Consider the following 20366-nt stretch of genomic DNA (forward strand, 5'->3'; position numbering starts at 1 on the left):
ATCATTTCTATCCCTTATTCATTTCAGACTCATTAAAACGACTCATTTTTCCTATCCTCTAGGTGGCATTTACATTCAGAATTGCACGAGTATGCCATTTAACTTTCTTTTTAACCAGTTGCAATGTGATTTGTTTATTAGGATAATGATAATGCTAATTGCATTTTTTTGTTAGTAATGAATGAGAGAGGAGACAATGAGGATGTTCTTTTGTCAGTAATGGATTGAACAACTTGAAGGAGAAAACTGATGCTGTTATCTATCACTAGTCAATGAACTCAAACAGTCTAAGTAACCACAATGCTACAATATATAGTTAATAAATGCCTGTATCAAATAAGAACAAACAAAGGCAACGATCGATGAGCAGCAACTAAAAAGATCATGTGATGATTTAATGGAGTATATATATATGAAGATCACAAAGTAACAATGTATCTGTTTAAACACATTAATTCGCTTCAGAAGGCATAACTATCTATTTTCGGATAAAAGATCTATGAATTGAAATGAAATGGCTAATCATTAATTCCTCGCCGTCGCTTGTCGGCGGCCGCCATTGAAGTGGGACCTCATGTGCCCGCCCAGCGCCTGCCCCGTCGGGAATGGCTTACGGCACACCGAACACTCGTGTCGCTTCTTCGCCACTGCTCCGGCTATCACCGCGGCCGTCGGAGGGGCCGACGCTGGGCGCTTCCGGTGGCTGGACTTGTGGCCTCCGAGTGCTCTGTACGAGGAGAACACTCTGCCGCACTCGTAACGCGGATCAGATATCGGAGGCGTCGACGGAGGAAACGGCTCGTTCTGCTGCTGTTTCAGCGTCGGCGACGGAAGCGGAGACGGCTCGTGCTCCTGGGTCGGCGGAAACATCGCGTGGTTATGGTCTGAGGCGCGCGATAGCAAGAGGAGCCCGAGGAGGCAGTCCTGCTCGTCTTCGTCGAGGAGAGAAGGCGGCGGAGGCGAAGGACGAGGGCGCGATGTTCGCTGTCGCTTAGGCGTCCACAAGGCCGGCAGCGTGCGTTGCAGGAAGCCGACAGCCATCTCTGTTTCTGGCGGCGGAAGAAGCAGAAGAAGAAGAAGAAGAAGAAGGCGAATGGAATTGCAGAGTGGATGCAGCAGCATTATTTATAGGCAGAATTCCTTGAATCCCAAACAGAGTGGAACTCATTCGATCAATCAATCAATCAATTACGGATCTATTCAAGAACTCCCTAATTAAATCCTAATGCGATCCAAATTGCCAGAGAAATCCAGGAATTCCTTCTGCAATCGGACTCCCAAGATCTCCTAACGGTAATAAACGAACAAACCATCTCCTAATCATGTTAGGAATTATTGCTTTCTATTTTTGGAACTCCTAATCCTGATTAGATTTGCCGAATCTAATTTCTTGGAGAACAAATGTAGCAAATAATTCCGCGAATCCCAGACAGAGTGGAACTCATTCGATCGATCGATTAAGGATCCATTCAAGAACTCCCTAACTAAATCCTAATGCGATCCAAATTGCCTGAGAAATCTAGGAATTCCATCTGTAATAAACGAACGAACCATCTCCTAATCATGCTAGGAATTAATACTTTCTATTTTTGGAAATCCTAATCCTGATTGGATTTGTTGAATTAAATTTCTTGGAAAACAAATCTAGCCAATGATTGATTATTCGAATTTCCATTTTCAGTTGAAGTGACATCGACTCGTTTCCGAACGTATATATATAAACGCCTCCATGGAGAAGAGACGCCATCGCAAAATTGTTAACTTGGCGTCTCGCCGGTCTTGGCATCATGGACTGGAGCCGCGGAGAAGTCCTCGGCCGCGGCAGCTTCGCCACCGTCAGCCTCGCCCACGTCCGCCGACCCTCAGGGGATCCTCTGCCTCCGTTGATGGCCGTTAAGTCCACGCCGCTCTCCGCCTCCGCCGTCCTCCGCCACGAGGAGGCCGTCCTCTCCCGCCTCGACGGCTGCCCTTACTTGATTCGCTGCTTCTGCTCCGACGTGGTCTACTCCTGCGCAGAGGAATCTTACAATATTTTCCTCGAGTACGCCGGCGGCGGCTCGCTCCGTGACCTCCTGCTGCGCTCCGGCGGCCGGTTCCCCGAGCCCGCCGTCCGGCGCTACACCAGAGCGATTCTCCTCGGGCTGCATTACGTCCACGAATGCGGCTACGCCCACTGCGACGTCAAGCTGCAGAATGTTCTGGTGTTCGACGGCGGCGCCGTCAAAATATCCGACTTCGGCCTCGCCAAGAAGGCCGACGACCGCGCCAAAGGTTTTCGCGGCACTCCGCTGTATATGTCGCCGGAGGCGGCAGCCAGAGACGAGCACGGAGCGCCCGGAGACATTTGGGCGCTCGGGTGCGCGGTGGTGGAGATGGCTACCGGTCGGCCGCCATGGCCAAATCCGACCGACGGGGACGCGTGGGGGTTACTCTTCAAAATCGCCTTCAGCGACGCTTCGCCGGAGATCCCTGCGGATTTATCCGAACAGGGGAAGGATTTCCTCAGACTCTGCTTCGCCAAAGACCCTGCTGAGAGATGGACGGCCGAGATGCTGCTGCGACATCCATTCGTCGCTTCGACCGACGCCGTCGAGGACATCGCCGGTGCACCATGGCAATGCACTACTCCGCTCGGAGGCTCTCCGACGAATGTGCTGGAAATACCTTCCTATGCTTCATCTTCCCCGATGGAAGAGGAGAATATTCCGGCAGATTCATACGGTCTGTTTCCAACGGATCGAATCCTGGAGCTCGCGTCACCGGCGCCGCCTAATTGGGCGTCCTCTCCTTGCATAGATTCCGACTGGATGGAAGTGAGAGCCGGCGTGCTTATCCAATCAATCTCACCTTGATCGATCCGCCATTACTGAACTAATCTCTTCTACTTGCCGGTGAACTAAACCTGCTGTTTCTTGAATCATCAGCAGTAGTTTGTAGTTTCTCCTGCGATTCAGAAACTTTTATATGTATGTAATTCTTTGTTCTTCATCAACATTGAAGAAATTAAATCGAGATAGACAAACGTTTGATGAAAAGTTTTGTTGGGCGACATAGCAACAAAAATCCAAATGGCAGCAGATGGCAGCAGAAAAAAATTGGAAAGCTACTAAAATGTTCTTGATATCGACCCACCCCAAAATGCATGAAGCAGCTCAGCTGACAAGTGCATTCAAGGCTTGAGAGCAAGTGCCAACCCAAACTTGGGAGCCTTTTCCAAAGCCTTGGCGTCGAAGTCACTGGAGAGGGTGAGAACCGATTTTGGCTTCAGTTCGTGCTGCAAAAGAGCTGCAAACTTGCCTGAGTTGTTGAGCCGTGCCTTTACAGATGTTTGGGGATCTATCGAGTATTGCCCTCCGACTGTCACAATGTTCTTGTTCGCGGAGAATTGCCTCACAATCTCAGCGACCACAGAGGTCTTCTGTGCCGCATCCAAGTGATGTACATATGATGCTCTCAGAGTATCTAACTTGTCCTCCCTGGGAAAAGAAGTTGACAGATCGATGAATTGTCCGAGAAGGCCATGCTTTAAGTTGACGTGGTTACTAAGCACACTTACAAAATTATGGAAGCATTGTATTCCGGCTTCGTGAATCCAGCCCCAAGAGTGTACTTGGCTAAGTTTCCTGAGGCAGTGTCAAAACCGGCCTCTATGCCAAATGCAGCCGCTCTGGTACCAAGTGTTGCAGAAAGTTCAACCACTGGAGATTGCTTCAGACCTACTACTGAAGCAATACTTGCATGATCGTGGAAATATTGCAGCTCCAACTAGAAAAATCAAAAAGGCAGGTTAAACATATCCAGCACAAATTTCTTTATGATGTAAGTTCAGAAGAGAACATTGCTACCTTTCTAGAGTGATAATCAGGTATCTTAAAAGTTGCAATGGCCTTAGTATATGGAAGAACATCTGAGATGGTAACTGTTGTTGAGATCTGTTGAAAAACAATTAAAGAGAGTCACTTGTTGCTCATAATGTGATTTTTAACAAGTAGGAAAAGGAGAGAAAACGTACATTTGAATCAGTATCAACTTTTACATCGATAAGAGTGTTCTTGTGCTTGTATTGTGAGCTAACATCAAAGGTATAATGCCCTCCTTTATTGACTGCAGCAGAAGTAAGTCCCTGATTGACGTTCAGAATAGATTAGGGCATTTCTTTTTGCCACAAGAAACCAATTAAGATAGCACACAAACCCAAAGTGATATACACTAGTAAGATCTACAAAGCCAACTGTAAAACCATTCGCATAGTATGTGTAGGATCATCTGACAATTTTGAAGAAATGTAATAGACTTTAATCAAAAAGCAAATAGTTATCTCCGCAGATATCAGCAAGAGAAGTCATCAAGATGCATGCCACGGCTTGTTTGTCATCAGTTAAAATACCAACTCAAATAAGATTCTAGCAGATTTTAAGAATCACACAAGTACATAAAGCAAAATCCGTCAAAACAAATGGGAATAAAGCAACACAACAAGCTAAAGATTATGAAAATAAAATAAAATAAATGCAAGAAATGCAAATAAAGTCCCTGTCATAAGGGTTGCATTAATCTTCTATCAATCAACATAAAAATATGTCAAAAACTTTATGGACGTGCATCTTATTCATATATATAGTGACCATGACTAGAGGAATAATATCCATATAATACACCCCAAAGAGTTGGTGGCATCTGGGTTTTTCTTATTCTGCATAAGATGAAACAAAAATTAGAAAGTAGAGGAAGCCTGATCCTTAAAATTTATAAGCAAAGTTTTATAGGTTATAGAACTGATTCTAAGAATTTTAATAAAAAAAAGCATCATTTTAAAATCCAGATAAAATTATGCCTCTTTAAAGGTGCAATACAAATACCCTTCTTGCAAACAGTGAAAGATGAGGAAAACAAATAGTTATAAGAAGAACACAGGAAATTAGTTATTAAGTTGAGATAAAATTTGTTTCAAACAACCACAGAATGTTAACTTGTTGCACTAGTGTCGCTAACCAATCATATATTTGATAGATGTGTGTACTAATTCACGGTGGTGTTAAAAAGGTGAAACCAAAAGAGAACAATCTGTTTGGAGTTACCACTGTTGTTAATGTTAACAAGGTTGTCAAATAAGATTTGCATCATGAATCATTTTGATAAAATTTGCAATTGTAAAATATTAGGTTCATATTAAATTATAAAATAGATTTAAAAAGGCTTTTACTTTTTTATAATATGATATTTTATTTATGCGTTTGTTTTAATGGAGTAGGCTGGCATTTAGTCATAAAAATACTTAAAGGTTTATCTTACATATCATTTATTTCATTTCATTCAAGATTCAAATAAAATGGGCAAAAGACTCTGGAATGCTTTTAACCACAGAAAAATCATGGTCCCTTCCACATTGTTGTTGTGAGGAAGGCCAAGACCATGCTACATGAAGAGAGGAATGCTTTCTATTTTACAAACCAAAATGGAACCAAAATTGAAAACCTTATTATTTTTGTAAACTAAACCGATAAACATTTTTTCTATTTGATTTGGTTTGATTTTGGCTCCAAACAGAAAATCCATCCTTCATTCTTGTAATGGATACAATTTATTTCAAAACTGTTGGCTTAATCTGATGCCCTAATAGGCTAGGTATGCTTTTAATGAGTAAAATTTAATTTTCTATAGATTTTTGTCCTGTTTTTATAACTCATACAAATAATATTTGTATTATGTTGTACCAAAAAGAATAGAATTATCATAGTTCTTTTACAACTGAATTATAACGTATGATAAGACACAATAGTGAATTAAAGAACTCTAACAACTTTGCTTGTTTAACACATGGCAACTACTTCATATGAAAGATTCCTTATCATCATGTAAGTCATGTGGAACGAATATTTAGGGACACCTGAATGTTTATACAATGATATTGATTATTAATTATGTCTCATACTAGTGATTAACAAAATATGTTGCATTTATGTATTCTTATTTTATCTATTTATTTTGAGACTTCTTTGACAATTTTTTACTACAAAAAATTCATCATTAGACCTGCATATCCTGTTTCATATGTTTCTACAACCATATATTATATTGTACATATCTTAGCTCTTGTACAAGAAACCGAGTTGTATCCCCTAGTTTTAAACAATAGCAATCCCAAAAGCAAACTATAAACCCACTTCCCCTTCCACCTCTCTGCATCACTCTCTCCTGTTCCTACAATTACTACTGTGGATCATTTAGAGTTTTTTGAAAATCTCAAAGAGCAGACAACCAAGGAAGAGGAAGGAAAATCCAAGGTGAAAAATCAAATGTCCGGAAGAGGTTTTACCAATCCGGAGCCACTACAGGTGGAGATGGTCAGCTTCTGGTCGCAGGTGTAGTCTCTATTAAGCAGATCTGCATTCCCAACAGCAGAATCAAAGCGGAAAAAAAATAACAGAAACAGGTACGAAAGAGACTCCAGATTAGAAGCTCGACGAAGATGGTTGAGCGAGAAAAAGGATCAAAAGTTGGATCGGAGCATACCTTTGGCCTTCTTGCCGATATCGGAGAAGAGACCTGGACCCTTCATGGCGGCGGTTGAAATGGAAAGAGAGAGACAAGGGAATTGTGGTTTAATGATTTAAAAATGCGTGTCTCGTGTCGTGTGCTGAGGCGTAAATCGAGTCGTGGTACAATATTAATTCAAATATTATTATTATTATTATTATTTCTAACAGGATTACAAATTAATTTCTTCACGCACACTGTACACTTGTCTTATTATTACTCACTCGAAATGAACAGCTGCCTGTCTCCTGTCTCGGCGATGGGGTGGGACCCATCTTCGCCCTTCAGAGTTGGCGTGGGGCAGCGATCAGTGGTTCGGAAGAGAAGGGGCAGTCGGCGGCGTAACCGGAGCGGGCGGTGCTGCGGCGGCGGACGACGGACGGCGACGGCGTCGAAGGCGGCGGGAAGTACTCCTCTCGCTGTTCCTTCGGCCAGCAGTACTCGACGGCGAGGGCCGCCGGCGCGGCTCCCCCTTCGGCCAAGCACTGGTACGCCTTCCTTTCCATGTTCTTCCTTACGGCATGGATCAACATCGGTATCAAACCCTCCATCAAGAGTAACAACTAACAAGACCTCGTCTAATTTTCTGCTGTACCAATCGATGCGTAGGAATCGCTGAAGAACAACTGGGAATTTATAGGGAGGCGTGGGCGTGGAAAAAGACTGCTAATCCGCGGGCTGTCGTGGAATTGGATACAAGATTCTTCGTTATCTATCGCTCAGAAAAGAAATCCCAACAGTTTTAAGCCCGACGTTTTTGACCGAATTCAGTCAGAAAAGTCCAAAGGCTCCATGTTTGATTCATCTGCTAGCAGACTTGTGCTCTGGTTTTTTCGAATACTCAGAGTTGTTAATTGCTTTAAACTGCTCATTGCATCACATGATCAAATCATTAACAAACATTAACACACAGTTGATACTGAATTTGGACCATATTATTCATCTAATTTATTTGTATGTATGAAACTTGAAGGCGACGGGGCGGCGTCAGAGCTGCCTGCGTATAGCTCACTCGTGGAGCTCGAAGGCCGTCGCCGGGAAGCTGTCGGAGAGGCCGGTGCCGGTCTTGAAGGTGATTTTCCCGGAGGAAGGATCGTCGATGTACATCTCGACGACGGAGAGCCAGAGCAGGAGCTCCTTGGTCTTCACCCCGGTCATCTTCTTCATCTTGCGGTCCTCCACGATGGCCGTCACCTCGGCGGCGTACGACACCTGCCGCTTGATCTGCTTGAAGGTGTGGTCCTTCTTCTTCTTCTGGACCAGCCATATGAAGCCGGTGGCCTTGTTGTGGCCGAACTCCTGGATGTCGTCCAGCGGGAACAGGCCGTCGGGGAGGCCGAGCTGCTGCAGCAGCTGGACGGACTTCTTTTTGCAGAGGGCGTCGCCGTGGTACACCTCGGCGCCCTCGCGGTGGCTCTCGATGCTCTGCGACGCCATTGATTGATTTGATCCCTGTTAATGCGTTAGCTCTCTCGATCTGTTTGTTGAAGGCTGAGGAATGAGAGGGGAAGGATTGGAGTTATATAATAGCGCATAGGAGGGCAGAATTGGAGTTTGACCTCCCGTGCTTGATACGATCGATGGCCTCGCCGTCTCTGCTACACCAAGCCGACGGACATTCCAACTTTAAAATCCAGATAAAATCCAGATTAGAGCAGACAACCAAGGAAGAGGAAGGAAAATCCAAGGTGAAAAATCAAACGTCCAGAAGAGGTTTTACCAATCCGGAGCCACTAAAGGTGGAGATGGTCAGCTTCTGGTCGCAGGTGTAGTCTCTGTTAAGCAGATCTGCATTCCCAGCAGCAGAATCAAAGCGGAAAAAAAATTAACAGAAAAAGGTACGAAAGAGACTCCAGATTAGAAGCTCGACGAAGATGGTTGAGCGAGAAAAAGGATCAAAAGTTGGATCGGAGCATACCTTTGGCCTTCTTGCCGATATCGGAGAAGAGACCTGGACCCTTCATGGCGGCGGTTGAAATGGAAAGAGAGAGAGAGACAAGCGAATTGTGGTTTGATGATTCGAGAGCTGTGAATTTAAAAAGTAAATTGCTTTTACCCCCTCTTCTCTTCTGACACCGCACCCCTCCCCTCTTTCTCTCTCTCTCTCATGCAAATGACTGCATTACCCTTTCTTCTTTCTTTTTTTATTTTATTATATATATATATAGATATATAATTTTTATTTAGTTTTATTTTTAAAATAATTTTGTTTATTAATTTTCCATTAATACTTATATATATTGTAATTTTATTTAATTTTTATTTAGTTTTATTTTTAAATTAATTTTATTTATTATTTTTTTAATTTTGTTTAATTTTCATTCAGTTTTATTTTTAAATTAATTTTGTTTATTATTTATTTAATTTTATTTAATTTTTTACTTAGTTTTATTTTTTTAATCAATTTTGTTCATTATAGAACACGTATTCAATTGTGGTATAAAGTAATAAGTACACCACCACTAAACGCGTCAGGAGCAGAATTTGGAGGCAATACTGATTGAAATTTCTATTTTTATATATTTTCATGTTTTTTTTGTATTATTACATGTACTCTTCATTTGGAAAAAAAATGTTTGTTCCTAAGTGATGAATGTGTTCAGTATTAATTGTTAGTATTTTTGTTAGTTTTAAATATATAATTTTTATTTTGATCCATATTTTTATACTTGTTAATATTTTTATAAATATTAACTCATAAAATTTATAACTAAAAATAAATAAAAGATTATAAACATATAAAAAATTATTCAAAAAAATCAAACTGATAAAAAAATTGATTAATAAAAAATAAAATCAATAAAAATAAAATTTTAAAAAATAATAAATTAAAAAAATAAAAGTATTATGAAAAACATAATAAATAAAATTAATTAAAAAATAATTATGAAAAAAATTAAAAAATTTTTGTAAATAAAAATTGAAAAAATAATATCATATTGATAAAAAAAATAATAAATTAAATTAATTAAAAAATAAAACTAAATAAAATAAAAAATATATAAGTATGAAAGTTATTTTTAAATAAAATTAATTAAAAAATAAAACTAAATGAAAATTAAAAAAAAAAGAAAAAGGGTAGAAGGGCCATTTGAATAGGAGAGAGGAGGAGGGGGAGGGGGCTGTCAAATCCCGGGGGTGGGAAAAGCAGCCCTCATTTAAAAATGCGTGTCTCGTGTCGTGTGCTGAGGCGTAAATCGAGTCGTGGTTCATTATTAATTCAAATATTATTATTATTATTATTTCTAACAATATTACAAATTATTTTCTTCACGCAGACTGTACACTTGTTCTGCCTGTCTCCTGTCTCCTGTCTCGACGATGGGGTGGGATCCACTTTCAACCTTCAAAGTTGGCATGGGGCAGCGATCAGTGGTTCGGAAGAGAAGGGGCAGTCGGTGGCGTAACCGGAGCGGGCGGTGCTGCGGCGGTGGACGACGGACGGAGACGGCGCCGAAGGCGGCGGGAAGTACTCCTCCTCTCGCAGTTCCTTCGGCCAGCAGTACTCGACGGCGAGGGCTGCCGGCGCAGCTCCCCCTTCGGCCAAGCACTGGTACGCCCTCCTTTCCATGTTCTTCTTTACGGCATGGATCAACATCGGTATCAAACCCTCCATCAAAAGTATCAAACCTTCCATCCTGTTTTTCATACTTGTGGAAGAGTTTATATACTTAGAGAAAGGAATCTCTACATCGACCTGAGAGAAGACTTCTGTTGGGGGCTGAGGAGACTAATTTTGTAAGTTACTGGCATAGGGTCTATATATGAGATGCCTAGGGGATTAAGTTTGTCAACCTCGTAACCGTCATATGGTTTGACATTATTGATTATTCTTACATTTTGATTGTATGCGTGAGCACGCCAGAGAACCAGGCCTAACAACCTTGTAATCGTCCTGACCTCTTGGCAAACCTTGCACGGTTAGGGGATTTTTGACAGTTTCTGTATAAGGCGAGGGCAATGGCTGAGATGAGGTGTGGAGACCAAGCGGGCCACTTAACTGAGGGATTCGTAGAGGATGAGCGGTGGAGGAACTAATTCATCCGAGGGGTGGGCTATCAAGTTGTTGAGTGGTTAAGGGGTCGAGTGATCAAGAGGTAAATTGGTTGAATGACCGAGAGGTTGAGGGACCAAGACGGTCGAGGCTAGGATGGTCGAGTGGTCGAGACGACTGAGAGGCCATATGGGCGTGAGACTGAGTGGCCAAGTGACTGATTAGCCAAGACGGGATGAGGTGGAGTGGCTGAAGCGATCGAGGTTGAGGTGACCGAAACGACTAACAGGTCGTATGGCCGAGAGGCTAAGTGGTCAAATGACTGAGTAGTCGAAACAAGATGAGATGGAGTGACCGAGAGATCGAATAGCTGAGGCGGCTCAGGTTGGGATGGAGGCGTTGGTCTACTCAAGTTTAACCATTGACTTTTTGACTTGACATATCAGTTCGACCCCTTGACCTTCTCTGCCACGTAAAGTTAATCAGAATCCACCGTATCAATATCCATCTATTTTTTAAATTCAGATATTATGTTAAAATTTTGAAATAATTATTTCAATTGCTTAATTTAATTTGATTTGATTATCTTATTAAATAAAATTCAATTTAATTTGATTTAACTCGTTGATAATATTATCTAAATTTTATTTTGATTAATCATAATGATAGATGGTCTTCATTTCTGATTCATTTAAAGCATAATTTATACATAGTCAAAAGTGACTTTCAAGATATTCATCCCACGTGGAATTTAACTTCTCATCTTCTTGTTATTTACTATTGCACCACTTTTACGGGACATCAATAACTAAAGTTATACCACCTTAAGTGACTTTAATTAAAATTATACTATTTTAGAGAAATAATTTTGACTCAAATTATACCACCATCTTAGATAGTTTTAATTAAAATTACACAATTTTAAAATAACTTTGATAAAAATTACTCAAAGATAGAACACAAAGGAGTACTTTAAATATCAAATTATGGTCGTTATGTTATTTTAATATTTTTTTGAAAGAGGAACACACTTTTTAGTATATCCTTAACTCAATTATATTTTATAATCTAAGCAATATATATATATATATATATATATATATATATATATATATATATATATATATATATATATATATATATATATATATATTAATAATACATATATTTAAAATTCCAAATAAGATTTAATTCTTAATAGTTTAATCCTAATTATCGTTATATCATTGACATGTATAGTTGTCACAGACAGGTCCACTCTATTATTTTGTTTTAACTTTTATTACCAATAAAACAGATTGAAGAATAATGAATTATAGAAAATCATTAATTGATTTTATACAATTATTTTGTTTTAATTTAAATCGATATAACCTTTATGTTTGATATATTTATTTATTTATTATCCACTTTGATTCATTTCATTTCCGAATTCTGAGCATATATGAAATCTGCTCTCCAGGCTTCGGCGTTTTGATTCAATCCCAGATCTCTTCGTCGCTCGTCGGCTTCACGTTGCTTTCCTTGATCGCTCTGATCTCAAGCCTTCATCGGTTGGTTTGCCGTTCTGTTTCTCGCCGGCACTTGGTAGATCTTCGATCTAGGCGATGGTTGTCTGCAAATGCCGCAAGGTAATTTTGGATACGATTCCACTGCTTTTCCAGTTGCTATCACTGCGAAGATATGTTAATTTGTGTTCTAGATCCTTCCCTTTTGATCCTTCCGTCGGTTCAAAATCGTGTCCGGAACTTCGAGGCTATCGCCTTTGGGCCTTTGCAAAATTGAAAGTGAAAAAGATGGCAGGTTTTTGGTTGAATTTTTGTTATTAGGTCGTGTTCGGAGTCTGATTAGAATTGTCATTTTATCTCGATTTAGTTGAGCTAGGATTTCTTAGTGGCAACGAAATGCTATCCTTTCCAGGGGCACTTTGATAGGGCGTCGGTTTCTGGCGAAATTTTTATTGAGAGAGGATAATTTTGAAATTATGATCAATGGATATGTTTTATAGAGAGCTCTATTTGTTCTTGAAAGAGAAAATATGTTGTGCATTTGATAATTTTTGGCTGGTGGATTTTTTCCTTTACCGATGGATCTTTGGTTTGCAGGCAACCAGGCTTTATTGCTTTGTCCACAAAGTTCCTGTCTGCGGAGAATGCATATGTTTCTCGGAACATCAAATCTGTGTGGTACTCATTTCATATTAACTTAGTTCTGGTGTAATTTGGAGTTCATTTCAATTACAAATCTGCCATTATTTATAACTGGAATCATTCTGATGTGCTCTTCGACTATGTTTTAACTATTTACCTCAGACGGCCAGTTCTTGCGTATGCCAAATTCGACTCATTCTCATTTATATGCTACATAGATAACCTTCGATACAAAGAACTAGAGATAAGTGCACAAACTAAGGTTCTTGTTGAATGCTGCAAATCAGTTGCAAAGATGTCCCTGTTTTTCCACTCATTGTTCAACAAATACATAATTCACATCCTCCTTATTTTGCATAGATGATGATATCCAGAATAGTGAGTTTCCTTCTTTCAATAATATGAGTTTAGGTTGATGCTTTGTATCTTAGTGTCAAGACTTTTATCACTTTATGTTGTGATTGCAAGCCACAAATTCGGGTACATTGATATGGCACTTACACTGTTGCCAAGGAGTTGGCTTCTTTCTTCAATCACGAGGATGTCTGCAATTCGTTTAACATAAATATTTCAATATCATTGATTTTTTGGTTCTTTGAATATAAAATTAATTAATTGATAACCACATGGAGATTCATGAATAGTATAGGTACTAACAGAGGGGCACACGTCAACTCCATCTCTACATGAATTTCATCAATTGACCTATTGTGTTATTGTTGAGCATAATGACATTGTTATAGATGCTTTTTCATATGGGACTAGGCTTTAGGACTTGCCAGAATACAATTTATATATACCACTATAAGTTGAAGAGGTTAAGACCTTTTTAGTACAACTTTAATTTGTCTGAGAACACCTCTTACTATTTACCCAACAATTACTCCTTTGTTGAGACATGGACTGTGACAGGTATGGTTTCAAATTGATCATGTTGTACATCAACTTGAGGATCCATTGTTTGATAAGAACACAAAGATGTGTCGGAAGAAATGCTGTTGGATCTAGGCCTTTTGACTCTAATAGTCTAATTACATATGCAGTTTTTAACAATCTAATGTGTAGCGAGTGAGAAGGAGAGAAGGATGTCGTTTATTCTAGCTTGTGAAACTTGATAGTTAACCCCTTGTTGCTTGTGTTGTTAGATTTTGAATAATACACCCATTATGATGATCACCGACAAGGTTATTTTTGTTCAACAATTCAGACTTATGCGCTTGCAAGATATTGTTCATTTTGGAAGTGAGAGATCTATTGTGGTTTTGCTATTTGTTCTCTTGACTATGGTGATTTTCTTTTCTATGTTTGACAAAGGATGTTATAAATTACCGAGAAACAATTGTACTTGAGTTATAGACAACAATTAAAATTTAAAAGCATTTATTTATAATTATATTATTATTACTTACTTTGTCCAATTATAATTACTGTGTAATGAAATAAAACAACAGTCTGGTGCATAAAGCTCCAAGGTCTTAGGAAAGGGTCGGACTACATTGAGTTTATTGTACACAATCTTATCCTGCATTATAAGAGACTATTTCCGCGACTCAAACTTATGACCACTAAGTCACATAACAGCAACTTTACCATTGCATCAAGGCTCCCCTTCTAATGTGTAACAATTTAATTTATGTTAAATCTTCAACTATTTTTCCTCAATTTTCCATCTTTGAGCTAGGGTTTAAGTTTGTGTTGCAACTTTCCATGTAGAAAGCATCTTCTGGTAACTTTAGTATGATCATGATATTTGTTTTCTTCTTACTAACCAACAAACTTTTCTGTTTACATAAGTCTAGGTTAGTGAATAATCTAACCGCTTAACTTTATTTTTGAATCTTTAGTGAAAAAGTACTCTAGATATTTGTTTTCTTCTTGCTAACCAACACACTTTTCTGTTTACATAAGTCTAGGTTAGTGAATAGTCTAACCACTTAACTTTATTTTTGAATCTTTAGGTGAAAAAGTACTCTGATTGGGTTGTTGATGGGGAATATGACTGGCCACCAACTTGCTCTTTTTGCAATGCTTCATTGGAAGAAGGAAAGGATCAAGCTACACGATTGGGTTGCTTGCGTAAGTTCTTTTTATGTCTTTACTTATTTTTGAAAACTAATGCTCATTAGTTTTTGGATTTTCCTAATTCAGATCTTATTCACACGAGTTGCTTGGTCTCACATATTAAAAGCTTCCCACCTCAAACTGCACCTGCAGGATATGTCTGTCCCACATGTTCTACCCCTGTAAGTTATACTAACAAACCTTTTATAAAGTGTTTTTCAGTTGCATCATCAGTTATCAAGTTATGGGTAAGACTTAATACCTTACTGTTTTCTGTCAAAATACAAAAATTGAATGATGCCTATTCATCTGTGCAATTGTCCTTATATAACTCATGCACTATTTTGGCCTTTATTTTTGGTGCACATATGGATGGTGTTTTTGGAAAATGTTTTATTTAAATGTTTTTTCTCATGTTTATAGTGATTTTGATGATTCAAAGCAAATACGACTACAGGCCATTATGCACCATTTATTTTGGCCCTCCAATTTTGAACAATTAGCAAGGGACATTATGGGAAAAGGAGAATGACCAAAACATTTAAAATGTTTGGTTCAAAAAGGGATTTTCTGATTGAATTCAAATATGTGGTTTCCATGCATCAGATACATGGGAGACCATACTAAATATTTTTATGTTATTAGTTAATCTTCATTTCTTGTAAAAGACTGAATAACTTATGATTTACACTTTCCTTGATATGCTTAGTGTCAGTAGGCTTAAACTTTGTTGCTATTTATTTTAACTAAAATCAAGTAATACATGTGATTCCTTGGGCTTTCAGTAACTGAAATAAAAATTATATGGCATATGTTTAGTTGAGAAGTCTACCCTGGAAATAGTGATGAGTTTTTCATGTCTGAATTAACACTTTGTTGCAGATATGGCCCCCTATAAGTATCAAGGATACAGGATCTCGTTTGCACTCAAAGCTTAAGGAAGCAATAATTCAAGTAAAGCCTGCTGTTTTTAGATGTTTACTTACTAGTATATTCTTTTAGTTGCTATTATGAATCTATCGCCTACAAGTTTCATACTCTAAGATGTGATATTTACCCTCTTTGTTTTGGTGGTTTATCATCCATCAATTTCTTGTTATGTCTTTTAAATGCAGTACGACTGTTTTTAGATTTACTATGAAGTTGTTGTTATTTGCTATTTAAGGTATCAACTAGGTTATTAATTTTAGTTTTGTTGATTTTGTAACGCACATGCTAGATTATCAAGCCTTAATTACCAATCATTTGGAGTTTTCAGAAGAGTTTTTATTATTCATTTCTTTTGGTGCATGCTAAAAAGATTTTTTCCATTGTTTTGTACTGCTAGTCAGGGCCTAGCATAACTGTCCTTTTTATATGGGATTAGAACCTGCATTGTTATATGCTTTGTGATAGAATAAGATAACTCCTCTTAGTCCCACATACTCCTTGAGCATGTTTAAGTTTCAAGGAGTCCTCCACCTATTGCCTTGCGTTTAGAGTTAAAGCCCTTGGGCATATGTAAATATTAAGAATTCCTCCACCATAAGTGCCTTGCCATTTTGGGTTGGATTGGGATTCCCCTTGGGCTTTAACACATTGAATATGTAATTAAAAAATGAGAAAATGACAGTAATGGCTTACTGGGAGTATTTATTGGTATAATAGAATGTACAGTAATTTACAGAGGCTCAGGTTAAATTTTAATTGACCAGTAAGTATTGTTATTTGAAAATTTGGTAGTAGTTCCAAATTGACCAGGCCCATCATAGTTTAGTTCCTTTGGACCTGCATCTGACATACCTGCTTCTATGTAACTATTCTTCTATATTCTCTAATGATCTGTTCCTTATAATTTCTTAACAGTGGGATCATGAAATAGTCTTTTTCTGTTTTGTTCCATTCATAAGCAGTATTTATTCATAATTTACCTTGTTGTAGCTTGATTATTTTTTTTCAGACATAAAGAACAGTACCTAAAGCTTCAAGCTTTAAAAATCGGAATAATTAACAATCCTTACTAATTTGTGAGCCAAGATTTGAGCTTGACTACTGTCTTAGCCTAATAAAAGAAGTGTTCATTCTTGTGAACTCTTCTCAAGTTGTAACAAGCTGAGCTTGTTTGTTAATTTTATTTTAGTTATGGGAGAAACTTGTTTGTTTATCTAACCCAATAACTAGATACTGGTTGCGCTTGCTCATTTACCATGTTTATAAGTGCTACTTTAGAACTGAATACTTTTATTGGAAAAACTTGATTCATTAGAGCCCTATGTCTAATAAAGTTTCAAGTTTTTAAGGCCTGGTCCTATGTGTATGTTTCTTTTTTTCAGCGAAAAGGTTATAATTAAGTTAGCTGAAAGCAACATTAGAGTAACTGTTAGTGGAATTTGAATGAAATTTGGCAAGTTTGAAAGATGCACCATAGAGAACATGGAATAAGGATCACTCTAAAATAATAGTAAGATAAACTGGAATGATGTAATAGCAATTTCTTTCACTATTGATATCCTGTCATATCTGTGTCTTTCCATTGGATGATTAGATTGTTGCTTTAAAAAAAACATACAGATTCTGATGCCTTCTGACTTGTTAGTGGTACATTGTTCCTTTACAGTGAAGTGCAAGTTTATTCAAGAGTAAATATTGTGGCCATTTGCTGGTCTCAGGTTCTAGAAATCTCCAGCTCTGAGCTAAAAACCCCTTAGACTTAGTTGAAGAAACTGCATATGAAATTATAGAGCATTAGCAAGGACAATGTAACACTTAGCTAAACTTAAACTTTGGTTCAGGTGAACTCAATCAGCAACATGATGTATCACTAGAAGATAGCAACTGGAAATTACTTGAATTTCTAGCCACAAGTACCATATATCCATTCCTCTCTGCACTATGACTCAGTCAAAGATGTTTGAGATTCAGTTGCAGTGATTATCTTGTATTTTCCAACTATTGTTTATTTTCCTAGATGCTTTTATTTCCCATTAGCATCCTCCACTCAGAATATTGAAGTTCATGCTCTTTGAATTTCTGAACAGTTACTATATTCTGTCTAACTTGTTGCAGAGTGGCTTGGAGAAAAATGTATTTGGAAATCATGCAGTTTCACCTCCTGCATTAGAGCACCGAGTTCCTCCTCCTGCTTTTACTTCTGATCCACTGGTTCGCACATCTGTGGCTGAAGAGAAAGACAAAGGTGGAGCAACTTCAGTCTATTCTGATAAGGATTCAACACCAACAATATCATCACCAGCTACAGATGACAAGTACTTAGATGAAGTATATAATTCTATTGTTGGAGTGGGTTCTTCCAAGGTTACTGAATCTGAGATTGTTGAAGTTGATGGTCCTAATGATTTAGAACACCAATTGATGAAAGATCAAGAGCCCCGTCTTATCAAAACTGTGAGTTTGGTGAACCTAGGTCTTATTTGAAGCAATAACCTTTTTGCATAGGATGTTCAATGATATAATTTGATATTTCTATCCTTCAATGTCTTCAGTAATGCTAATAGTATGCTAAATTTTATCTTTTGTACAGCCAGGGGCTACTACAAGGAAGCTAACTTACAATGATAGGAAATATTCTGAATCATCATATCATGCAGATGATGAAGATGGAACAAACAAAAAGTACACAAGACGAGGTAAGATAATGGCAGGTTCTCTCTGTGTTTACATCGAGTTATCTGAATGGTTGTGATATATATTACCTATGTGAATTGGACTGTTAATCATAGACTTAATTCCTATTGCATAACTGGTTTCATCAACGAATAAAAAACATGAATTGGAAAGTGCATTTTCTTTGGATTTTGGGTGCTTTTGGACAACTAATACATTGTTCTTTTTAGGAAAAGGACGGCCAATAATCTACCCTGTATATTGATATATAGTTATATATAAGGTTATACATGCATTTGTTAGCTATGTGCAAGGTGAAAGATGGTGATTCCAGAGTGGCAGTGTCCTGAGTCACCAGAATGGTACTCCAAATCAATTCTAGGCCCCTAGCAACAGACTGCAGCCTAGATTGTCTCCAGATGAATTCTTTTTGCATGTGGACTATCCACTTATTAGATTATTTACATCTGGAAATTTGATAAAAATGGGCCTTCATGTTGCCCAAACAATATGGTTCACTATGGATTTTGCAGCTATTCAGCAGTTCAATACGTATCATTACCAAAAAAGAATAATGAGAAATGCTGCTTTTGGATGAGAATATTATATATAATTGAACTATGGATTCAGTTCACTGATGTGTTAGCCTTCGGTAATCTTTACTCTCTTAATCTTATGGTCTGGATGTGAGATTGGCTTGGATTGATAAAAGTGACCTTCATGTACTAGCTAGCAGTAATTTATTTTAATTTATAGCTCGCTGATTTTACTGGCTGCAGGTCCCTTTCGCAACAAGTTTCTAAGGATGTTGCTACCTTTCTGGTCAAATGCATTGCCTACTCTACCAGTAACTTCTCCAGCACCACGTAATGGTGCACATGAAGGAAAAGTGAGACATCAAAAATCTTCAAGGATGGACCCCAGGAAAATATTACTCATTATGGCAATCATGTAATTCCTCCTCCTGCTCTTGCTTATCTGGTTTATTGATTATTCCAAATGCTTTGCCATCTTTTGTACAAAAGAAATCTTTCTTGATAAAAAAAAATGCATGTAAATTGTGGAACTTAGTATCTTTATGAAAGTTGACAACAACAATGTCTCTCCAGGAACTATGATCTATTAAGCTTTTCATTTGCTAGCTAAGAAGATTGAAATGACATGTCTTACTTGATAAACAAGTACCCAACAATTTGACTGTTTTTCAAATTTCAGATACATAGAGGCCGTTCAAAGTCTTAAGAGCTTATCATTACATAGATTGCTTTCCAATCTGAAAACTATGACATGTTAATTAGAGGTTATTGCTTTTATATGGTTTATAAACTAGACTCGTGTAATCATGATGATAGAAACTGCAAACGAAAATCTCTGTCCACATGCTTATTGGAAGAATGGTTTTTGCGAGCAGGGCATGCATGGCGACAATGGGAATATTATACTACAGATTGGCACAGGACAGTCTAGATGAAAGCACACAAGAAGATGAGCTCCAGTAGGTACTGTCTTTCATTCTTCGATGGCAGTTTGTATCGTGGTGCTTCATAGTTCATCAAATGCCAATTTCTTGTTCTTACTGCGCACTCCTGTCATATGATTTCTTGAGGCACGACAGGCATTCAGAAAGAGCAGTGTGTTGTTGAAGTATTAACTGCACTAAATGTTAAATTGATGTACTTGTCCATGCCCAACAAAGACTTTTAGTTCCTTTGATGAATCATGCACAAAATTTTTCATGGCCCATTTTCTGGGCATTTTGGAGGCTTGATTGTTATGATGTTCTGGTGAATGAATCTTGTATGACAAAGTATTTGAATTTCTAAATTCTAATGACGTCAAGCAAATTCCATCTGTTGCTCATGTATTGTCTACAGGTACTTAACCAGACACTTGGATATTTGTACTACTGCAATTATCTTTTCAAGTAATTCAAACATTTCACTGGGTTCTGAGTGTGTGACTTCATACTTCATAAACAGATATTTTACAATAATTTTCCCTTTTGTTAATATCTTGATATT

The 20366-nt window shown here is 38.0% G+C and overlaps 5 protein-coding genes and 1 pseudogene across 7 annotated transcripts; 3 read left to right on the top strand and 3 right to left on the bottom strand.

Annotated features, from left to right (window-relative positions):
* Window positions 1–525: 525 nt before the first annotated feature.
* Window positions 526–1041, bottom strand: LOC141846517 (zinc finger protein ZAT6-like). The gene has a single exon (XM_074734560.1). It carries the CDS (start codon window positions 1039–1041, stop codon window positions 526–528), a length of 516 nt encoding a protein of 171 aa, XP_074590661.1.
* Window positions 1042–1787: 746 nt separating this feature from the next.
* Window positions 1788–2852, top strand: LOC141846518 (mitogen-activated protein kinase kinase kinase 20-like). The gene has a single exon (XM_074734561.1). The coding sequence runs from the start codon at window positions 1788–1790 to the stop codon at window positions 2850–2852; it is 1065 nt and encodes a 354-aa protein (XP_074590662.1).
* On the bottom strand, window positions 2292–8519 carry LOC141846082 (mitochondrial outer membrane protein porin 5-like). Of its 3 annotated transcripts, XM_074734064.1 has the most exons (7): window positions 6514–6606; window positions 6317–6384; window positions 4013–4123; window positions 3846–3932; window positions 3557–3765; window positions 3133–3476; window positions 2292–2943 (listed from the first exon to the last, which is right to left on the bottom strand). In XM_074734064.1, exons 1-6 carry the CDS (start codon window positions 6557–6559, stop codon window positions 3170–3172), a joined length of 828 nt encoding a protein of 275 aa, XP_074590165.1. In that variant the 5' UTR covers window positions 6560–6606; the 3' UTR covers window positions 2292–2943; window positions 3133–3169. The 3 variants fall into 3 exon arrangements, with proteins under 3 accessions (XP_074590165.1, XP_074590166.1, XP_074590164.1); XM_074734065.1 differs by lacking the exons at window positions 2292–2943; window positions 6317–6384; window positions 6514–6606 and adding exons at window positions 8258–8325; window positions 8456–8519 and having other exon boundaries at window positions 3088–3476; XM_074734063.1 differs by lacking the exon at window positions 2292–2943 and having other exon boundaries at window positions 3088–3476.
* On the top strand, window positions 6617–7443 carry LOC141846068 (uncharacterized; annotated as a pseudogene).
* Window positions 7501–8090, bottom strand: LOC141846083 (uncharacterized). The gene has a single exon (XM_074734066.1). The coding sequence runs from the start codon at window positions 7972–7974 to the stop codon at window positions 7546–7548; it is 429 nt and encodes a 142-aa protein (XP_074590167.1). The 5' UTR covers window positions 7975–8090; the 3' UTR covers window positions 7501–7545.
* Window positions 8520–11975: 3456 nt separating the features above from the next.
* Window positions 11976–20024, top strand: LOC141846385 (uncharacterized). The gene is made up of 9 exons (XM_074734416.1): window positions 11976–12162; window positions 12637–12717; window positions 14640–14757; window positions 14830–14924; window positions 15625–15696; window positions 17788–18126; window positions 18263–18368; window positions 19125–19296; window positions 19757–20024. The coding sequence occupies exons 1-9, from the start codon at window positions 12139–12141 to the stop codon at window positions 19842–19844; spliced, it is 1095 nt and encodes a 364-aa protein (XP_074590517.1). The 5' UTR covers window positions 11976–12138; the 3' UTR covers window positions 19845–20024.
* The last annotated feature ends 342 nt before the right edge of the window (window positions 20025–20366 follow it).

The sequence above is a fragment of the Curcuma longa genome, chromosome 15, assembly GCF_044706935.1.
Source record: "Curcuma longa cultivar G26 ecotype Majalengka, Jawa Barat chromosome 15, ITB_CL_G26_1.1, whole genome shotgun sequence".
NCBI classification, from domain to species: domain Eukaryota; kingdom Viridiplantae; phylum Streptophyta; class Magnoliopsida; order Zingiberales; family Zingiberaceae; genus Curcuma; species Curcuma longa.